The sequence below is a fragment of the Syzygium oleosum genome, unplaced genomic scaffold (genome assembly GCF_021117445.2).
Source record: "Syzygium oleosum isolate NSW1041296 unplaced genomic scaffold, Sole_v2.1 Sole_v2.06, whole genome shotgun sequence".
NCBI classification, from domain to species: Eukaryota; Viridiplantae; Streptophyta; class Magnoliopsida; order Myrtales; family Myrtaceae; genus Syzygium; species Syzygium oleosum.
In genome coordinates, this window is record NW_026607490.1 from 1607908 (window position 1) to 1629320 (window position 21413).

The window sequence follows — 21413 nt, forward strand, 5'->3', positions numbered from 1 at the left end:
CTATTCAAAGAGACGAGTTATCCACCTTGACTTTGCTTATTTGCTTCTATCTGAACCGAGTCATTACTTGTCTGCTTACCATGATGACATGCTCATCGGTAATCATATTATAAATCAAATTGAAAGTACAAATAAAATGTACATTACTGAAGTATGTTCAACTCGAATCCCTTTGACAGGGAATTATGTGATCACTAGCTTCTGTTTAATTTTGTTGCTTTGGCAGGGAAAAAAAAAGGTTGAAGCAATACGTCTCAAGTTTGATCATCAATTTCAAGACTTCATTCAGAAGGAAGAATCTGAAAGCCTATCAAATTTAAGATTTCTTCAAGTGGATTGTGTAGACTTGGATGAGAATAAGGTTCAACATTTTCCTTCGACCAACTGGTTCCAGAGGAATCTACTCATCCTTCCGAAGCTGAGATTTCTCTCATGGCATGAGTTTCCTCTCTTTTTCCAATTGACCGCATTTTCCCTTATGAAGCTAGTGATTCTTGATCTATCACGGAGTGAAATTACAAATAATTGGGAGGGATGGAACCAACTCAAGGTATGGTATTATTTCAACATGAATTTGCTATATTAACTTTGTTGTCTTGTATCTCAAAAAGATCCAGAATTAACCTCTTCTCTTCATTACAGGTGGCAAAGAATTTGAAGGTTCTAAATTTGACTGAATGCAGAAACTTGTGTAGAACTCCTGACTTTTCTGCTCTTGAAAATTTAGAGCAACTCATTCTTCAAGGGTGCTGGAGACTGGTTCAAGTTGATAAGTCTATTGGTAAGTTAAAGCATTTAGTGTTCTTAAACTTGGAAGGATGTTGTAATCTGCGGACATTGCCGGACGAGATGGGGGAACTGGAAGCCTTAACAGAACTAATTGTTGATTGGACCTCTATTACCAAAATTCCCGAATGGAAAGGAATGAAAAAATTGGAAATTCTCAGTGCAGTTAAATGTGCATCACTGAGTGTATGCAATTTTGCTGGTTGCTTAACATCGCTATTAAGTCTTAGGTTGGAAAATGCAGCAATCATTGAACTTCCATTCAGAAATTTTGGATCTCTTGTTGAGTTGAATATTTCTAGATCGAGAATTCAAGAATTACCCAATTCAATTGGGAAAATGAAGAATTTGAGAATACTAAGGATGTCTCGCACCAGCTTAAGAAAGCTACCTAGCGCCCTTGGAATGTTGGAGAAGCTTGAAGAGATAGATGCTAGAGGCTGTAAATATTTGGAGGAACTTCCAAGCGAGATTGGAAGACTATCATTTCTGAGGATCTTGAGATTATCAGATACGAGAATTTCCGAAGTTCCTAAGCTTCCTGAAAGTTTGACCAATCTATTCCTTACAGCTAGAGCTCCAAGCCTCCGGTGGATCTCGAGGTTAAGAAAGCTAGAGTCCTTGGAGTTGTCTTGTTCTGGGAGTGCATCGCAACTACCTTCAGATTTTAATCTCCTTTCTAAGCTCAGGGAGCTGGTGCTCGAAGTAGATAACCTAGAATGCCTACCTAGGCTTCCCCAGAATTTGTCACGCCTCCATATTTATGGGCGCAGGATAATGGAAAAGTCGATAGATCTTTCATATTTGGAAAAGGTATCAGAATTGCGCGTCCATCATTGTAAACAGCTAAGAGAGATTCAAGGCCTCGAACGTTGGAAAAACCTGAAAGAGCTTGAACTCTGTGATCTTCCATCGCTGGTGAAGTTGCCTGACCTGACCGACTTGAAGAAACTCACGGTGCTTGGGATATCAAAGTGTCATATGCTGGTTGAGGTTCGAGGTCAGCTAGAATCGTTGGAGTTGCTTTCGATAAGCTCCTGTAAATCTCTCGAAAAATGGTCTGGTTCATTCAACGTGAAGAATATAGATAAACTAGACCGTTGGAAGCGAAAAGAGATTCAAGGCTCGGAACATTTGAAGAACTTGCGTTGCTTGATTTTGGAGGATCTTCCGTTGCTAGAAAAGTTGCCCGACCTGACCAACTCCAAGAAGCTCGAAGAACTTTATCTAGAACGTTGTCCTCGTGTGTTTGAAATTCCAGGTAGGGTAGAATCATTGGAGAGGCTAAAGTTATCTCATCCTTCAAGCGCCAAGAAGCTATAGAGGTTTTATTAGGAGATGGATGTAAAAGGTTCGAGGAGACTCTGGAATCCGATGAGTACAAAGATTGAAAAAACGTGCGTCTATTAGCTCGTAGAATTTGATCGAGTGCATCATTTAATTGCCACGTGTGTGCAGGTGAGACCCACTCTTCAGATATTTCGACTTTCTTCTCTCCTCTTTTTTCTTTACTCTTCTTCTCCAGTTGCGCTCTCTCTCTCTCTTGCTCTGGTCTCTCACTTTCTTTTCTTCTTCTTCTTCTTCCTCCATCATCAGCGACGACCCGAGCGAAAATGCTCGCCGAGAACCAGCAGCGACGGGCTCCGATCGTCGAGGGAACGCGACGGCGGCCCCAAGCGGAAGCACGAGATGCGACCCCACCAGGCGGAGATCGTCCTCCGGGGCAGCGACCCACCCACGTCTTCCTGCCCGTCCATCTGTTCCCGCGAGGGGTTGAATAGACTGTCCAAGAAGTCTTCCCTTCTGCATTTTGAGTTGCGGCTGAGCTGACTGAGGCCGAGAAGCGTTCTTCCTTCTTCGCTGCATCTTTATTTGGTTTTCTGCATTTCATTCAGACCCGTTGGCTGTCTACTTTGATTCTCTTCATCTTCACCCATTCCTTTTCTGGTGATTTCTCTCTACCTTGTTTCTGTTTTGCATAATTTGGGTCTGCTTGCGAGTTCTGATGCAACTAGTGATGCATTAGGAAAAGATTTGGAATTGAATTGAGTTTTCGTTTCAGTTTATATACATGCTTTGAAAACAGCCTTTCAGTGAACTCACTTCTGAGCTGACGACTCAATTGATTTCTTCCATCTGCATCTAATCTTTATTAGCTTTATTAGCCTTAACCAACTCCTTCGCAATTTTTCACTTCTGCACCGATTAGGGGAAGATCGATTTTCGCTCTTTAGGAACTAGTGCAAACCTTTCAGGTGGAATAGTTTGAGGGGGATTAGCTGATTTCATTTATCTTATCCAATATAGTCGACCGGACTCGATTCTTCTTCCGAGCTTATCAAGGTCCTGCTAAAAGCAAAATTTGTCATCGAAGGCATGAAACCTTACTATAATCATTTGGTTCTGCAATTTCTTCCTTCTTTTTTTTTTTTGGTCTGCTGTTGTCCTACTTCTAAAATTTTAGCGGGTGTACTTAGTGATTAATCTCGTTAGGGAAGGAAGTAATTCATCAAGGATTCGAGATGACTTGCTCCAGAATTCATTCGTAGAGATTAATGTTCTTGAGGCAGTACTCTGAGAATGACTTGCATTCAGTGTCAGGAATTCAATTAGACACCAGCAACCACATTCACGAAATTGTTGTTGGTTTCCCATGAAAATTTCCACATTGAAGAAATGAAGAAATAGGCACAAAACATTGTGTCTAGCATAAACATAACGCTCCCTGTTTAATGATCATGTGCAATGGTCACAAAGGTTCTTTAGTTTTGATAACTTAAAACAGATTTCTACAGTCGCTTCTGAGTGAATTTATGACTGCGTTTCAAGTTTTACCATTTGAAATTTTTGGGTGGGATTGCCGGCAAAATTGGAATTGTTAGGTGAAAAAAAAGGACTGGTCACTTGCTTGTTAGGTCAAGCGGTAGTAAATTACCAAAACTATAAGAAATTTATCAATTCCCCACTAAATTGGTAAATTACCGACTCTTCTAAGTGAATTTTTAACACCATCAGAAATTTTCTAGTATTTGAATGAAGTAATAAATTATCAACTCATGTGAAATTTTACTAGTGTCGTAAGTAATTTAACAACACCACTTTTGAAAGCAGCATACAACACTCCATTGTACTGTGCTCTCAAGCATGCTTGTTCCCAATATTAAGTAAATTACCAACTCCATTGAAATTCTACAGGTGTTGTTAGCAATATACCAACACTATTATTAAATTCCTCAGTATGTATACAAGATTCTGGAAATAAACGGATACTTTCTTGTCTAAGACATGTCTGTAGAGGGTCAAGAGGGCATAGAAGTCCTAGATTCATATATGAAAAGATATGGCTTCGGTAGCCTAATATGATTTGAGTAGCTTGTTATGCTATGAATTTGAGGCTCAAGATCGAGAAACGAAAGGAAATTAAATGAATGTGAACCTTGATGAAAATGAGTATGAGATGGCCATCATCATGCAGTTTTGCAGTGGAGTATTTATCATTGATGTAAAGGATACTCGTGATGGATGGCCAAGGCGTGGCAAAGATGTGTTTATGATTTTGTCCGCTAAAATTGGAGTTGCTGATGGCTCGTAGATGAGTCAAGGCTAGTGATGAGTAGGGAATGAATACTCATCGGTTTATATTGGTAAGCTACTATGAGATATTTGCGCATCATGAGATTGATATGTTTATTTGTGTGCATTTGAATGTTAAATTGAATGTTATGTCATTACATCTATTTTATTCGTTGCTCACATAACAATGCAAGGATTACATTATCTTAAGCGAACTTAAATAATATATCGGTTCCTTATTGACAATGATATGTGACAACTACTTGCTAATAGTTACTATGCTGTTGTACTCTCGAGTCGAGTGTTAAGTAGAACTCCTACTTTAGACCTAGAGCTTTCCTTATCTTACAAATTAGTTGGGTTCTGAGTTCAAGGACATTTAGATTAGCATTTTTGTAGATAGCTTTAAGGACAAGATCAGAGTGCGCATGTATAGTCCTAAAAAAATTATAAATATTATTTAATGTGAAATTATTTACCCATTCAAGATTCAAATTGTATTCAGAAATTCACGTTTTAATAAGAAAATTATCCAAAAAGTCCTCAAATTATTATACGGCAGTCAATTTAGTCCTAAATCTTTCAATTGTATCAATTTAGTTCTACATCTTTTGATGATTTGCCAATTTAGTCCTAAACCTTTTGACGATTTGCCAATATAGTCATTTCGGCCAATTTTGACCGCAAATCGTTGAAGTGGCAGTCCAGTTAGCTCTGACTATTCTATGTATCAAATCATGCTAGGAGATAAAAACATCAATAGACCTTTCAATTTCGAAAGCGCTGTCAGATTTGAAGGTTGCTCATTGCCCTAACAGAACTAATTGTTGATGGGACCTCTATTGCCAAAATTCCCGAATGGAAAGGAATAAAGAAATTGAAAACTCTCAGTGCAGTTGAATGTAAATCACTGAGTGTATGCAATTTTGCCGGTTGCTCAACATCGCTATTAAATCTTAGGTTGGAATATACACAAATTACTGAACTTCCATTTGAAAATTTTGGATCTCTTGTTGAATTGAATATTTCTGGATCAAGCATTCGAGAATTACCCAATTCAATTGGGAAAATGAAGAATTTGAGAGTACTAAGGATGTCTCGCACCAGCTTAAGAAAGCTACCTAGCGCTCTTGGAATGTTGGAGAAGCTTGAAGAGATACATGCTGATGGCGGTTTGGAGGAAATACCAAGCGAGATTGGAAGACTATCATTTCTGAGGATCTTGAGATTATCAAATACGAGAATTTCCGAAGTTCCTAAGCTTCCTGAAAGTTTGACCAATCTATATCTTATAGCTGGAGCTCCAAGCCTCCAGTGGATCTCGAGGTTAAGAGAGCTAGAGTCCTTGGAGTTGTCTTGTTCTAGGAGTGCTTCCCAACTACCTTCAGATTTTAATCTCCTTTCTAAGCTCAGGCAGCTAGTGCTCAAAGTAGATAACCCAGAATGCCTACCTAGGCTTCCCCAGAATTTGTCACACCTCTGTATTTATGGGCGCGGGATAATGGAAAAGTCAATAGATCTTTCATATCTGGAAAAGTTATCAGAATTGTGTTTATGTGATTGGGAACAGCTAACAGAGATTCAAGGCCTCGAACGTTTGAAAAACCTGAAACAGCTTCGACTTCAGGATCTTCCATCGCTGGTGAAGTTGCCTGACCTGACCGACTTGAAGAATCTCATGGTGCTTTGGATAAAAAACTGTCCTGTGCTGGTTGAGGTTCGAGGTCAGGTAGAATCGTTGGAGATGCTTATTATAATGTCCTGTGGATCTCTCAAAAAATGTCCTGATTCATTCGGGGTGGAGTCTATAGATATACAAGGCTGTTGGAAGCTAAAAGAGATTCAAGGCACGGAAGATTTGAAGAACCTGCGTGAATTGAAGGTGGTGGATCTTCCGTTGCTAGAGAAGTTGCCCGACCTGACCAACTCCAAGAAGCTCAAGCTACTTGTTCTAGAACGTTGTCCTCGTCTGGTTGAAATTCCAGGTAGGCTAGAATCATTGGAGAGGCTTCATTTATATCGCTGCGGGTCTTTGCGAAAGTTATCTCATCCTTCAAGCGCCAAGAAGCTAAAGATCTTATCAGTAAATGAATGTAAAAGGTTCGAGGAGACTCTGGAATCCGATGAGTACAGAGATTTGAAAAAAGTGCGCTCGTAGAATTTGATCGAGTGCATCATTTAATTGCCACGTGTGTGCAGGTGAGACCCACTCTTCAGATATTTCGACTTTCTTCTCTCCTCTTTTTTCTTTACTCTTCTTCTCCAGTTGCGCTCTCTCTCTCTCTCCCTCTCTCGTCTCTCACTTTCCTTTCTTCTTCTTCCTACATCGTCAGCGACGACCCGAGCGAAAAAGCTTGCCGAGAACCAGCAGCGACAGGCTCCGACCGTCGAGGGAACGCGACGGCGGCCCCAAGCGGAAGCACGAGATGCGACCCCACCAGGCGGAGATCGTCCTCCGGGGCAGCGACCCACCCACGTCTTCCTGCCCGTCCATCTGTTCCCGCGAGGGGTTGAATAGACTGTCCAAGAAGTCTTCCCTTCTGCATTTTGAGTTGCGGCTGAGCTGACTGAGGCCGAGAAGCGTTCTTCCTTCTTCGCTGCATCTTTATTTGGTTTTCTGCATTTCATTCAGACCCGTTGGCTGTCTACTTTGATTCTCTTCATCTTCACCCATTCCTTTTCTGGTGATTTCTCTCTACCTTGTTTCTGTTTTGAATAATTTGGGTCTGCTTGCGAATTCTGATGCAACTAGTGATGCATTAGGACAAAGATTTGGAATTGAATTGAGTTTTCGTTTCAGTCACGACTTATCGTTTATATACATGCTTTGAAAGCAGCCTTTCAGTGAACTCACTTCTGAGCTGACGACTCAATTGATTTCTTCCATTTTCATCTAATCTTGTTAGCTTGAAGCCTTAACCAACTCCTACGCAATTTTTCACTTCTGCACCAATTTGGGGAAGATCGATTTTCGCTCTTTAGGAACTAGTGCAAACCTTTCAGGTGGAATAGTTTGAGGGGGATTAGCTGATTTCATTTATCTTATGCAATATAGTCGACCGGACTCGATTCTTCTTCTGAGCTTATCAAGGTCCTGCTAAAAGCAAAATTTGTCATCGAAGGCATGAAACCTTACTATGATCATTTGGTTCTGCAATTTCTTCCTTCTTTTTTTTTTGGTCTGCTGTGGTCCTACTTCTAAAATTTTAGCGGGTGTACTTAGTGATTAATCTCGTTAGGGAAGTAATTCATCAAGGATTCGAGATGACTTGCTCCAGAATTCATTCGTAGAGATTAATGTTCTTGAGGCAGTACTCTGAGAATGAGTTTCATTCAGTGTTACGAAATTAATTAGACATCAGCAACCACATTCACGAAATTGTTGTTGGTTTCCCATGAAAATTTCCACATTGAAGAAATGAAGTAGGCACAAAACATTGTGTCTAGCATAAACATAACGCTCCCTGTTTAATGATCATGTGCAATGGTCACAAAGGTTCTTTAGTTTTGATAACTTAAAACAGATTTCTACAGTCGCTTCTGAGTGAATTCATGACTGCGTTTCAAGTTTCACCATTTGAAATTTTTGGGTGGGATTGCCGGCAAAATTGGAATTGTTGGGTGAAAAAAAAAAGGACTGGTCACTTGGTTGTTAGGTCAAGCGGTAGTAAATTACCAAAACTATAAGAAATTTACCAATTCCCACTAAATTGGTAAATTACCAACTCTTCTAAGTGAATTTTTAACACCATCAGAAATTTTCTAGTATTTGAATGAAGTAATAAATTATCAACTCATTTGAAATTTTACTAGTGTCGTAAGTAATTTAACAACACTACTTTTGAAAGCAGCATACAACACTCCATTGTACTGTGCTCTCAAGCATGCTTGTTCCCAATACTAAGTAAATTACCAACTCCATTGAAATTCTACAGGTGTTGTTAGCAATATACCAACACTATTATTAAATTCCTCAGTATGTATACAAGATTCTGGAAATAAACGAATACTTTCTTGTCTAAGACATGTCTGTAGAGGGTCAAGAGGGCATAGAAGTCCTAGATTCATATATGAAAAGATATGGCTTTTGTAGCCTAATATGATTTGAGTAGCTTGTTATGTTATGAATTTGAGGCTCAAGATCGAGAAACGAAAGAAAATTAAATGAATGTGAACCTTGATGAAAATGAGTATGAGATGGCCATCATCATGCAGTTTTGCAGTGGAGTATTTATCATTGATGTAAAGGAAACTCGTGATGGATGGTCGAGGCGTGGCAAAGATGTGTTTATGATTTTGTCCGCTAAAATTGGAGGTGCTGATGGCTCGTAGATGAGTCAAGGCTAGTGATGAGTAGGGAATGAATACTCATCGGTGTATATTGGTAAGCTACTATGAGATATTTGAGCATCATGAGATTGATATGTTTATTTGTGTGCATTTGAATGTTATGTCATTACATCTATTTTATTCGTTGCTCACATAACAATGCAAGGATTACATTATCTTAAGCGAACTTAAATAATATATCGGTTCCTTATTGACAATGATATGTGACAACTACTTGCTAATAGTTACTATGCTGTTGTACTCTCGAGTCGAGTGTTAAGTAGAACTCCTACTTTAGACCTAGAGCTTTCCTTATCTTACAAATTAGTTGGGTTCTGAGTTCAATGACATTTAGATTAGCATTTTTGTAGATAGCTTTAAGGACAAGATCAGAGTGCGCATGTATAGTCCTAAAAAAATTATAAATATTATTTAATGTGAAATTATTTACCCATTCAAGATTCAAATTGTATTCAATTAGCTTTGACTATTCTATGTATCAAATCATGCTAGGAGATAAAAACATCAATAGACCTTTCAATTTCGAAAGCGCTGTCAGATTTGGAGGTTGCTCATTGCCCTAAAGTGAGAGAGTTCCGAGGCTTCCAAGGTTTGGAGAACCTGAGAGCATTAAAGCTTGAAGAAGTTCCATCTTTGAACAAGTTGCCTGACCTGACCAACTTGAAGAAGCTCCAGAAACTTTGCCTGCGGTACTGTCCTAGATTGGTGGAGTCCAAGGCAGACTAGAATCGTTGGAGACACTTGGGATCGGTTCCTGTAAATCAATGGGAAAGTTCCCTGATCCATCAAGCTTCAAGAAGCTAAAATCTTTGTATATACACAAAGGGCGAGAAGCTAGAAGATTCTCTGGTTTCTGATGATCAGTGGAGAACTTCGAAAGAAGACACGAAGTCTGATCTTGCGGAATCCGACTTGTCTGAGTATTTTTCTTTAGATTTTTTTTGCTCTCCTGGACTTTTGAGTACGGTGGACAGAAGAATGTAAGCGTTAGTTGCGTACATTATTTCAGTGGTTGGGCGGCATCTCAAAAGCTCTAAATATTGCAAGCTCCTTCTACTCGTAATAATCCATATGATACAAACATTTCTTCTCTCATTATAAGATTTCTTTCTGTCGTGGATCTTCTGTTCCTACCATTGTCTCATGTATAGACTCTCAATATTTCGGATGTAAGTCTTCTTCTCTCTTTGCAGTTCGTATTCTTGTAGCGGTTGAGAGAGAGTGAAAGAGTATAAGAATTGATCGCGGATTTCCAGACCGCAGGAAGAAACTAGAAAGTCCGAAGAACACAAACTTTAGACAGATAAAAATGACGGGACCTTCAATAACTAAACTTTGCACTAGCTCTGTTTTTTAATCGTTCGCCTTAAATTTAGTTTGTCTCAATTGGTTGTATCTAAGAACATGTATTCCACATAGTATATTTCGACATGGCAGCAACATTGCCCTCAATTCTATATCAGGCAAAATACAAGCATTATCTCAATTTAATTGAGCTGATAGAACTTCTTGAATCGAAATAGAAAAATAAGCAATTTCAATGCGGGAGATTGTCGACTATTGTTAATGCTTGCAGGTTTGCCATCACCGGAGAAGTGGTCCTCTACTTCTCCCGCGGAGTTGCCCTAAACCGGTTGAGATTCGAGGCAGAGTAGAACAATTGGAGATGCACCCCATTGACTGGCTCGGAAAAAGCTACCCAACCTTCAAGAAGCCAATATGTATGATCAGGAACAATTTTGAGAAGTTGAAAGATTGAGCTTCAGGTTGAGGAGTGCGGGGGTCGTGCTGAGAACTGAATATTATTTGGAATTAGACGGCAAATTCAACTTTGTTTTCATGGGAAGAGAAGTTGAAAAGCGAGTCAGGCTCCCGATCAGCCCGGTTTGCACCAAATTACTTCTGGACGGGCCATTTCATATCGTCTCGAGCCGAGCCCAGGTTGGACGCTCAGAATTTGTTGCTTAAAATCTTCGGGCCGGGCTTGATCTTCGGTCAAAGCCCTATCTATTAGTATAAGAACATTTAATTAATGTATCAATGTTTGTAATGAGTAACCCCTAAGTGATGAGTAATTTTCAGAGTTTTAACGAACTCATCAACAAATCAGGGACAAGTAGCTTTTGTGAATGAAGAACAACCAACCATCTAAGTAAATGTTTTTGCTTGATCATCGGTGATGCAGTAAAAGCCGTCTATTTTTTTTGGCATGTTCCGTGTTCCACCCTCCTTCATGGCTACACAGCAAAGGCCGAGTCTTGATCGTGTACGCGTTGGGACAAAAGAAAAAAAGAGCCGTGTATACCTCCAATGAAGTGAAGAGGAAGCTTCCTTTTTAGAGTCATTAACCGAGAGAGTGACAGTAGTCATTGACCCGAACAGAAGTCATCACAGCATTGTTTTCTTACCTTAGAGGGTGTACCGAGGTTGGTAGTAGCTTCCAGAGTTTCCATCTTCTGCAATCCAGTGGAGAGGTGAAGACAGACAACGGGATCACGGATGCTGATGGCGATTCTGCTGCTGCTGGCGTACTGATATATCATCTCAAACGCAGGAAGCTGTGAAGTCATGTCGACATGTTACGAAGTGTTCTTGAGCTTTAGAGGACCAGATACGCGCTCGGACATTGCTGATATCCTGTATACCGGTCTCATTGATGCTGGAATTCGAGCATACAGAGACGATGAAGAGCTTCGTACCGGGGAAGAGATCGGTCCAATGCTTCTCCAAGCAATTGAGCAGTCGAAAATCTCGATGCCCATCTTCTCCAAAGGTTATGCCGACAGCAAGTGGTGTCTTATGGAGTTGGTACAGATGGCGGAGTGCAAGAGAGCTACAGGGCAGAAGATCATGCCCATTTTCTTCGACGTCAGGCCATCTGAGGTTCGAAACCAAACTGGGGATTACGGGGAAGCCTTTGCTTCGCACGTGAGGAAGGAGCAGTTTGATGAAAACACCCTCCATGGTTGGAAAGCTGCCCTCAATGAGGTTGGAGCATTAAAGGGATGGGATTTCCAAAGCAATCCGAACAGGTCTTGTTCTTCATCATGGCGTATTATCTGTTTTGCTCCAGACATGATTTTCTTTTTCTTGTTTTTTGTTTTTTTTTTTTGGTTTTGTTTTGTTTTGTTTTTTTTAACTCAATCTAACGTCTAGGTTCTTTTGCCTTTAATGATATCAGAGGTAAAGGTGAGTTTGCAAAAGAAGTTGTCAACAAGGTTTTGATTGAGCTGAGAAAGGCCTACTTAGAAGTATCTGATTGCTTGGTTGAAATGGACGATCATGTGAGTGAAATAATGAGAATGGTAGGCGCTGACACCAATGAAACTACGATTGTCGGAATCCACGGCATGGGTGGTGTTGGGAAGACGACGTGTGCCAAAATCGTCTACAACCAACTCTCCCATCATTTTGAAGATTGTTGCTTCCTTTCCAACATCCGAGAAACTTCACAGCAGAAGGGTATTGAGTATTTGCAGAATCAGCTCATCTCTAGGCTCCTTAGAAAGAAAGGGCTAGACATCGATAATATGGATGAAGGGATTGCGATGATTAAGCAGAGGTTATCCTCTAAAAGAGTTCTCCTTCTACTGGATGATGTCGACAAAAGGATTCAACTGGATGCTCTCCTGGGGAAGCACATATTGTTTGGCAAAGGAAGCAAGCTTATCATTACAGCTAGAAACACGGATGTTCTTACTGTGCCCCAAGTTGACTGGACTTATGAACTCCCCTGCATGGATTTTGACCATTCTCTGCAACTTTTCAGCAGACATGCATTTAGAAGAGATTATCCTTTGGAGGAGTACCTCCCTAACTCCGTAAAGGCCGTAAAGATTAGTGGCGGTCTACCTTTGACTCTTGAGGTTATAGGTTCACTTTTATCTGGAAAAAGCAGAGCACTATGGGATATCACATTAAAGAAGCTGGAAAGAGTTCTTCATGAGGATGTAAAACAGAAGTTGAAGATCAGTTTTGAGGCATTAGATGATAGACAAAAGAACATATTCCTTGATATTGCCTGTTTCTTCATAGGTTGCGATAAAAGAACTGCGATCCATATGTGGGAAAGTTGCGAGCTTTTTCCTGAAGAAGCCATTGAAGTCCTCCAACAGATGTCTTTAATAAAAATTAGAGAAGACAACTGTATCTGGATGCATGATCAGCTAAGAGACCTTGGACGTGAAATCATTCATCAAGAGTCTGCTATGAAATTAGAGAACCAAAGCAGAGTATGGAATCATGAGGCAGCGTCCGATGTTCTCATGAGAACGAAGGTGAGAATACAAAGTCATTATTCTCAAGAGATTTCTATCTAATTACTTGTCGATTAAAAGAACTTCTTACATATTATTTCTTTTCCACTCACAGCACTACAGTAATATACATATTTCCACTCACAGCACCTCGAATGAATATAATTTTTCAATCAGGAACTATGTGTTTTTTAACTGCTATTTCCCTTTTTGTATTGCCAGGGAGTAGAAAATGTTGAAGCAATTTGTCTCAAGTTTGAGCATGGTTGTAAATACCGCATTACATATGAAGCATTTGCAAGTCTGTCAAACCTAAGGTTCCTGCAATTGGACGGCGCAAACTTTGATGAGACAGGCACGATCCTACATTGTTTTGCTCAATTTAGTTCTTTTCGGTGTGATTGCAGCTGGAATGTTCTTCCAGCCAGTTTTTCCCGTAATAGTCCATGCATCCTTCCGATGTTGAGATGGCTTTCATGGCATAACTTTCCTGCAAATTTTGAGCTGACCACTCTTTCCCTGACAAAGCTAGTGATTCTTGATCTATCAAGGAGTAAAATTACAGAAAAATGGAGTGGATGGAGCCACATCAAGGTAGGAGCCTAGGAGGCGTTTCAAAATAATTTCTATGGTCTTTTTTAACTTCGGTAATGGGATTGAAATATTGCGTATGTTCTCCCTTACAGGTGGCAAAGAATTTAAAGGTTCTCAATCTGACTGGATGCAAAAACTTAAAAGGAACGCCCAATTTCTCATCTCTTGTATATTTAGAGAGACTAGTTCTTGAAGGATGTCAGAAATTGGTCCATATTGATGGATCTATCGGTAAACTAAAGCAGTTAGTTTTCTTAAACTTGAATTCCTGCGTTAAACTCAGCATGTTGCCTGATGAGCTTGGGAAACTAGAAGCTTTAACAGAAATTCTTGTGGATGGCACATCAATAAAAGAAATTCCCAAATGGAAAGGAATGAAGAAACTAGAAATTCTCAGTGCTCGTAATTGTAAATATTTGAATAATTGTAGTTCCATTGGGAACTTGCGACCACTAGTCGAGTTGGATCTGTCCCACTCACCTATTCAAATGCTACCTTCTTCATTAGGGAACATGAAGAATTTGAAAGTATTGAGAATACGTTGTAGTCTCTTAAGAGAACTACCCAGTGCCATTGGACTGTTGGATAAGCTTGAAGAGTTAGATGCTGACTGCTGTGGATATTTGGAAGGGGAAATTCCAAGCAGTATCGGGAGATTAAAGTTTCTAAGGGTCTTGAGACTGACATACACTAATGTTTCCGGATTCCCTAAGCTTCCTGAAAGTCTGACCAGTCTGCACTTTGGCTCTTGGTCAATGAAGACATTGCCAGATCTCTCAAACCTGTTGAACTTAAGAGATTTGCGTTTGCTTTTGTGGAGTTCTATAATGGACCCTTTGGAACTTGAGAGAGCTTCCAGTCGTTGGAGGATTGGAACTTTACACAAGCTAGAGTCCATATTTCTGGAATCTCCTTACGTGACCACCCTATCTTCAGACCTCATTCTCCTTTCTCAACTCAAGGAACTTGACCTCCGGTGCCGGAACCTCAAATCCCTCCAGTGGGTTCCCGCAAGTTTGTCGCGCTTAGTTATCAAAGGTTGTTGGGAAATGAAGACATCAATAAACCTTTCAAACTCGAGGGCCCTAGCAGATTTGGAAGTTGTCAGTTGTGAAATACAAGGGATTCAAGGTCTCGAAGGCTTGGAGAACCTGAGATCATTGAAGCTGGTTGCAGTTCCATCACTGGAGAAATTGCCTGACCTCACTACCTTAAAAAAGCTCATGAAACTTGAACTGCGTAATTGTCCTAAACTGGTTGAGATTGAAGGCAGACTACAATCTTTGAAGATACTTCGTATTGAGTCCTGCAGATATCTGGAAAAGTTACCTGTTCCATCAAGCTTAGAAAGGCTCGAATATTTGGGGATAATTAAGTGCGAGAAGCTAAAAGATTTGCTGGGATCTGATGATTGGAGGACTTTGAGGACGCGACTTAAGTCTGAACCAGACAAGTAAATATGTCAAGCCAAGGAATCAAAACTAGTTGGAGTTGGCAGGTAAAGAGAAACGGTTTTCTATGGTTGAGTTGAACTAGCATATTGATTAATAAAGATGTAATGATTACTGGTTTAAATTTCATGATGTATCATTCGGTTTTGAAATCTCTCTCTCTCTCTCTCTCTCTCTCTCTCTCTCTCTCATGTTCTTCTTCTTAATTCTCCAGTCTGTCCATGGTCGAAACTGGCACTTTTAGAAAGAGAGAATCAATTTAATTCACATAATGATCCTTTCCCTTGTTTTCATGGCCAAGTTCAAATTTAAGGACAACTGGTTGTCTAATTGTCAATGAAGATTGGTTTCTATTACTTATAATGTGATGGCTACTCTGCTCGCCACAGTTCCTTCATTTCTTATGTAACATGGTTGTCCATGTGAAAACACTATCATTATCATTATGGTAGTCTCGCTGTTCAAATATTAGTATGCCTTGCTGTTCATCAGAGTACATAGAAAGGGGAAAATAAAGGTTTAGAATTAGATATTCTTAGATTAATTTGGTTGGAGAGGATGCAAAGAACAGAAGTTTAAGGGGTCTGGTTATCTAAAACTAACGACCTCGAAGTCAAAATGTTCCCTCAAAAAGAGATGCAACTTTGTGTGGATGATGTCAAAAGTGTTGAAAGAAATTCCTAGGAAGTGTTTGAATATTCTGAGGAGTGAGATTATGCAAGCTGTGAGCTGGGTTTAAGGCTTCTTGGGGATGGGAGAATCTATTAGATGGGTATAAACATTAACCTGGGGTCATTAATTATACCCTTTGGATGGGAGGCAAGTGAATGGAGGCTTAAAGGTTCAGACAGTGATTGAGAAAAGTTGATTCTCTATGAGAGACGGTATTCAGAAAGATCTTAAAGCGATATCCTATTTGGAGTTGCCGGGTCAGTGTGATTATATTGGCCCATGCATGGAAGAGAGGTAGCAACTGTGAAGCCAGTGTATTATTGACCAAAACAGGTGAGACATGCAGAGCCTACCATTCAGAGCAGTCGAGAGTTTGGCTGGTTGTCTTTTTCACGTAAAAGAAGAAAATGCAGAGGATATAATCCTGTGACATGAATGGAGTGTCAGTGAGTGGTGACGGTGTTTGTAACAAGAAGATGAGTTTGGAAAGATGCCTTTTGTTAACTAAATTTGCATCTATCCGTTAGTACGAGCAAAAAAGTACATGTGCAGCTGGGCTTAGAATTGCAAAACTTGAAGCCGAGTTGCAATTTGGAGTAATGCAGACAGCTTTGGTTGAATAAGAAGATCTGCAGAAAAGAAAACTGGGGCTAAAATGAATAAAACTCAGAATAAGGATGGACTCTTAGGCACGAGTATTGAAGACGTATATTTCTCCACGAACCTTCATGCAAAGGTAAAGGTTTAATAAAACTTTACAAAATGATTTTTTTTTTTTTTTGGGTTTTGGAAATGAAGCATATCAAAACTAGGGAACCCTGACTATAGAAGGGATTAGCACAATAAAGAACTTTTCAGCCACTATTCTACGCCCGCTAAAATGAAAGTATTTTAGGTAAATGAGCCTTCTTTGCTGAACAAAAGAAAGTAATCAGACATAATTTCCCCCCCGTCCCCTGCACCCTCCTCCTTTTTGTTCATAATTTTTGGATCCGATAGGAACAGTAGTCTTCATGGATGATACGGAAAAAAACTGTTTCTGTCAATACAAGAAAGAAGTGTGAATTTCTTATCTTGTACCAAAGACAAGATTAAGATGGAGAATAATCCTTTTCTCAATTCTCTAAAGCGAGATAAGAATTTGCTACATTGCTTTTCTTGTGTCGACAAACCAAAGGAATTCACTTTGCCTTCTCCTTCTGTCAAATGGGATTATATATGCAGGCGATGCTCAAGAATGGTTTTGTCCATTGTTTCTTATCTTGCTCTCTTGGTTTTGTTGCGACTCAACGCAACCAGATTTGGTGTTTGATCTTCACCAGTTCCTCTCTGGTAAATTCTTGTTGGTCCTATTTTGTGTGCACTGGATCTGTTAAGATCAATTAGTTCTTTCACTAATGATTGAATTCACGCAGTGGAGAAGATTGCTCAAGATAACCCTTAAATTAGTTAAAGTGGAGTTATCTGATTTCATTTGGCTGATGAGATTTAGTTGTAGCAGGACGTTAGTCTCTTCTGAGTTGGTACAAGGTGATTCAAGAAGACGGAATTAAGAATAGAAATGGAGAGATGAGATAATAGCATAGTTGGAGAACTTTAACACATGAGAGAGACAAGAAAAACTTTGAATCAATTCAGTTTACTCAAAACTTTAGTACACCGATTACTCTACCTTTATATTAATACCACGAAAAACCACAAACTGGTAACATGTGGCCAACGGAAGGGTAGAACCCAAACCAGTCAATCTAACTCAACAATTTAACAGTAAAATTTAACGGAAACTAACAGAGAGTAAATTTGTCACTGGTATATTAATTTGGGGTTGGAATAAATTTGTTACAAATGTATCAGTTTGAAATTTTTCGTTGTATTAACCCAAACTTTTTTGGAGCTTTACACCTTTCTAGCCGAATGCAACTTTTGGAGGCTGAAGCCTAACTGTTGTCCTATATATTTACCGTGAATAAGTCCTAACATAATGCATCTCAAACAATTAATATGCATGAGTTCTATATTTGTAGGTTTAGTTTATGTAATAATTAAACGGGCCTGGGGCCACACCTACAAAAGAAGGGTTTCATCCTCATTACAAGATTGTCAATTACTATAATCAACTGGTTTCTAAACTAACGAGTTACATTAATATCTCTCGTCTTCTTGAACTTGTGCCAAGGAATCTTTGGACTTCGAGGAAATTTCAACCTTAACTTAACTCGAATACCTCAAAAGTAAAAAAAGAAAACAATAGAGGGCGAGCAGAGACTATCCAGGGCAAAGTCTTTCTTCAGCTGAGCTCCAAGCCAAGAACGTTTCATTCTGGGGATGATCTTCATCTGCTTCTCAGCGTTTGATCCGGACTCTTCATCTTCACTCCTCCATCTCCGGTAATTTCCTCACATCTATTGGTTTTTTTCATTAATTTGATGGAAACAATAGAGGGACTCTCAGATCAGTATCAGTTCTTTCCATAGTTGACTCCATGATCGATCACTCCGCAATTTGTATCTAACACTAATAGTTTTGGCCTATCTCTAGTCACACGCTAAACCCTGCTCATCTGCTTCCATCTACGCACCAGTCAGGCCTCAGATCGTGAAACACAATCCCACTCAGATGCATCAGCTGGTTGATAAATCTCAGAGATTTCTGCAAATAGGGATCGAACTTATGCTCTTTAGGAACAGGGCCTAGCGCTAAAAGCTGACTTTGTTTGAGTGGAATCGGTTGATTTCATTTGTTTAACAGTAGAGGCAAATTAGCACATTATTGTCTGGTAAATTAGCAGTAAGAACAATCTTATACAGAAAATTGATAACCTCAACTCTCAATTTAACAGTAGATACAGACTGAATAGACAATAATGTTGTACTCGGTGGTGAACCGGAACTCTCAGCTTTTGTAAAATGCAGCTCTCATCCCTACACTCCTGAGTGTTCCAACTTATTTACTGGAAAAACAGTTATAGCATTCATGCCTTCTTTTTCTGTTGAAATTTTATTAACTCCATAATTGATTAGTAATCCACTCCTCTTTTTCTGATATGCTGATGTGAATGATAGCTTCATACCTGACTAATGCTCGCCCGTTGACCCTTTATCTGTTTGTTAATAACCTAAGAGATGGCTGTGATTAGGGATTGGTTTATGCTTTAAGAAAATAGTCCAATGATGAGGGTTGAGTTAGCTTCAGATTGATTTCTTGATTTCATTTTTCTAACGAGATAGTCATTGGGGAGTGTGATTCTTCGCCAGCATCCGTTAAGGTCAAGGGAGCAACTAATCGAGTGTTGTGGAATGTCTTTGTCAAATCTAATTTGGTACAACTAAAAGAGGAAGGTTCCATCATAATTTCTTATCAGGCAATAAGATAATTAGTCAACCTACAAGCAACAGCAGGCACTTATGTGCAGAGGACATTCAATGTCACCTTTCAAGAGAAATTTTATCACCTAAAATAAGAGTTTAACACAAAAATAGTTTGACAGTTATCTTCTCGAAATATTATTCTCTCGAATCTATTTCGGGTGTGAATTAAAACCCATAATTCCACATTACTTTAGAAATTTGTTCCTTCAGAATTGAGATGGGTCCACTTCTCTACCATATTGTTACTAAAACAACCGGACATGTTTTGAGTCTAGTGCAATGCCCCAGAAGGAGCTCGTGCATTTGCCATCTTCGTTTCTTTCTAGAATGACCTGAAACAGAAGAGTTTCTGAGAGAAATCATGATAGTCATCACTCCACTTTCATAGTAAAGGTTTTTCAGGTGGGATATCAGGCCATTGCAAGTCCTCTGAAAATTCAGGAAATGGAGAAGCCAACAGAATCTAATTATGAAGTATTCTTGAGCTTCAGAGGACCGGACACTCGCCGCGACATCGCTGATTACCTTTACAACAGCCTCATTCGTGCCGGAATACGGGCATATAGAGATAATGAAGAGCTTCCCATTGGGGAAGAGATTGGCCCGGAGCTTGTCCATGCGATTAAGCAGTCAGAAATCTCAATTCCTATCTTATCTAAAGGATATGCTGCCAGTCCATGGTGCCTCATGGAGTTGGTCCATATGGTGGAGTGCAAGGAAAAGTGGGGACAAAAGATCATGCCAATTTTCTATGACATTGCACCGTCCGAGGTTCGTTACCAAACTGCAAGTTACGGTGAGGCCATTAATTTACACATAAATAAGCGGCGGTACACTGATGAGACTATTCAGAACTGGAAGGCGGCTCTCAGCAAGGTTGGAGCGTTAAGAGGATGGGAACTCAAAGATAGGTACTTGAATTTATTGTTGTTCATGAATTGTTTGTAGCTTAGATATTATTCTGTTCATCTCAATTTAACAGTTTGGTCCTTTTGCCTTCAACAGTATCAGAGGCAAAGGTGAGTTCACAGAAGAAGTTGTTCGGACGCTGTTGATCGAGTTGAAAAAGAACTACTTGGCAGTATCTGATTACTTGGTTGAAATGGATGATCACGTGGACAAAATCATGGAAGTGATAGGTGAACAGACCACTGAAACAAAGATCGTTGGTATTTATGGTATGGGCGGTGTCGGAAAGACAACTCTTGCCACAATCATCTATAATAAACTGTCGGCCAATTCCACTAACTGTTGCTTCCTGTCTAACTTCAAAGACACAAAGATTGAGATTTTGCAGAATCAACTCATCTCTGGTATCCTAAAAGAGACATGTTTGCCCATCCATAATATATCAGAAGGGATTACTGAGATCAGGAAGAGGTTATCCTCTAGGAAGGTCATACTTCTACTTGATGATGTCGTCCAAAAGACTCAGCTGGATGCTCTTGTGGGGATGGGCAAATGCTGGTACAGCAGAGGAAGTAAGGTTATTATTACCACAAGAAACAAGGTAGTTCTCAAGGATGTTGATTTGAAGCACGAACTTACTGAAATGGATTTTGATCATTCACTTCAACTTTTCAGCAGACATGCCTTTAGAAGAGATCATTCTCCAGCAGAATACTTCTACCTCTCAAAAAAAGCGGTAAAAATCTGCGGTCATCTTCCTTTGGCTCTTGAGATCATAGGTTCATTTTTAGCTGGAAAAGACAGAAAATTTTGGGAGACCACATTAGAGAAGCTGGAAACTATTCCCGATGAAAATGTTGAAGAAAAGTTGAACATTAGTATCGAGGCATTACAACCACATGCGAAGGAAATATTTCTTGATGTTTGTTGCTTCTTCGTTGGGTTTGATTGGAGAATTGTAAGGCACATGTGGAAAAGCTGTGGGTTTTTCCCTGACTATTATCTTGATGTCCTCCAACAGATGTCGTTAATAAAGATTACAGAACTTGATGAATTGTGGATGCATGATCTGCTAAGAGACCTTGGGCAACATTTCGTTCGTCAGAATGGTAATTTTAAACCAGAGAAGCAAAGTCGGGTGTGGGATCATGATGAAGCAATTGATGTTCTCATATCAAAGGTAAAGTGTGTGCAATGTTATTCCTATTCAAGGGGACAAGTAATACATGTGGACTTTGCCTATTTGCTTCTATCTGAACTTGAGTCATTACTTCTCTGCTTACTCTGATGACATGCTCATCTATCAATCATATTGTAAATCAATTTGAAAGTATAAATAAAATGTACATTCCTGAAGTATGTTCAACTTGAATCCCTTCAATAGGCAATAATGTGATTATTAGCTTCTGTTTCCTTTGTTTGCTTTGGCAGGGAACAAAAAACGTTGAAGCACT

The 21413-nt window shown here is 39.6% G+C and overlaps 2 protein-coding genes and 1 pseudogene across 4 annotated transcripts in view; all 3 read left to right on the top strand.

The window, feature by feature from the left end:
• Positions 1-21413, top strand: part of LOC115664595 (disease resistance protein RPV1-like) — a 47397-nt pseudogene that overhangs the window by 2786 nt on the left and 23198 nt on the right.
• Positions 10820-15478, top strand: LOC115668025 (disease resistance protein RPV1-like). 2 transcript variants are annotated; one of them, XR_008816728.1, is made up of 5 exons: positions 10821-11741; positions 11891-12986; positions 13188-13559; positions 13652-15070; positions 15324-15478. XR_008816728.1 is itself a non-coding variant. In XM_030589535.2 (4 exons), exons 1-4 carry the CDS (start codon positions 11278-11280, stop codon positions 15014-15016), a joined length of 3297 nt encoding a protein of 1098 aa, XP_030445395.2. In that variant the 5' UTR covers positions 10820-11277; the 3' UTR covers positions 15017-15162. The 2 variants fall into 2 exon arrangements, 1 of the variants encoding a protein (XP_030445395.2); XM_030589535.2 differs by lacking the exon at positions 15324-15478 and having other exon boundaries at positions 10820-11741; positions 13652-15162.
• Positions 17933-21413, top strand: part of LOC115663424 (disease resistance protein RPV1-like) — a 53485-nt gene continuing 50004 nt past the window's right edge. Inside the window, exons 1-3 of one of the 2 annotated variants that reach the window (XM_056312053.1) lie at positions 17933-18069; positions 19492-19961; positions 20062-21139. In XM_056312053.1, coding sequence (XP_056168028.1) covers positions 19495-19961; positions 20062-21139 — 1545 coding nt within the window. In that variant the 5' untranslated portion in view covers positions 17933-18069; positions 19492-19494. Of the gene's footprint in view, positions 18070-19464; positions 19962-20061; positions 21140-21413 lie in introns of both variants that reach the window. The other variant, XM_056312054.1, reaches the window with a different exon arrangement.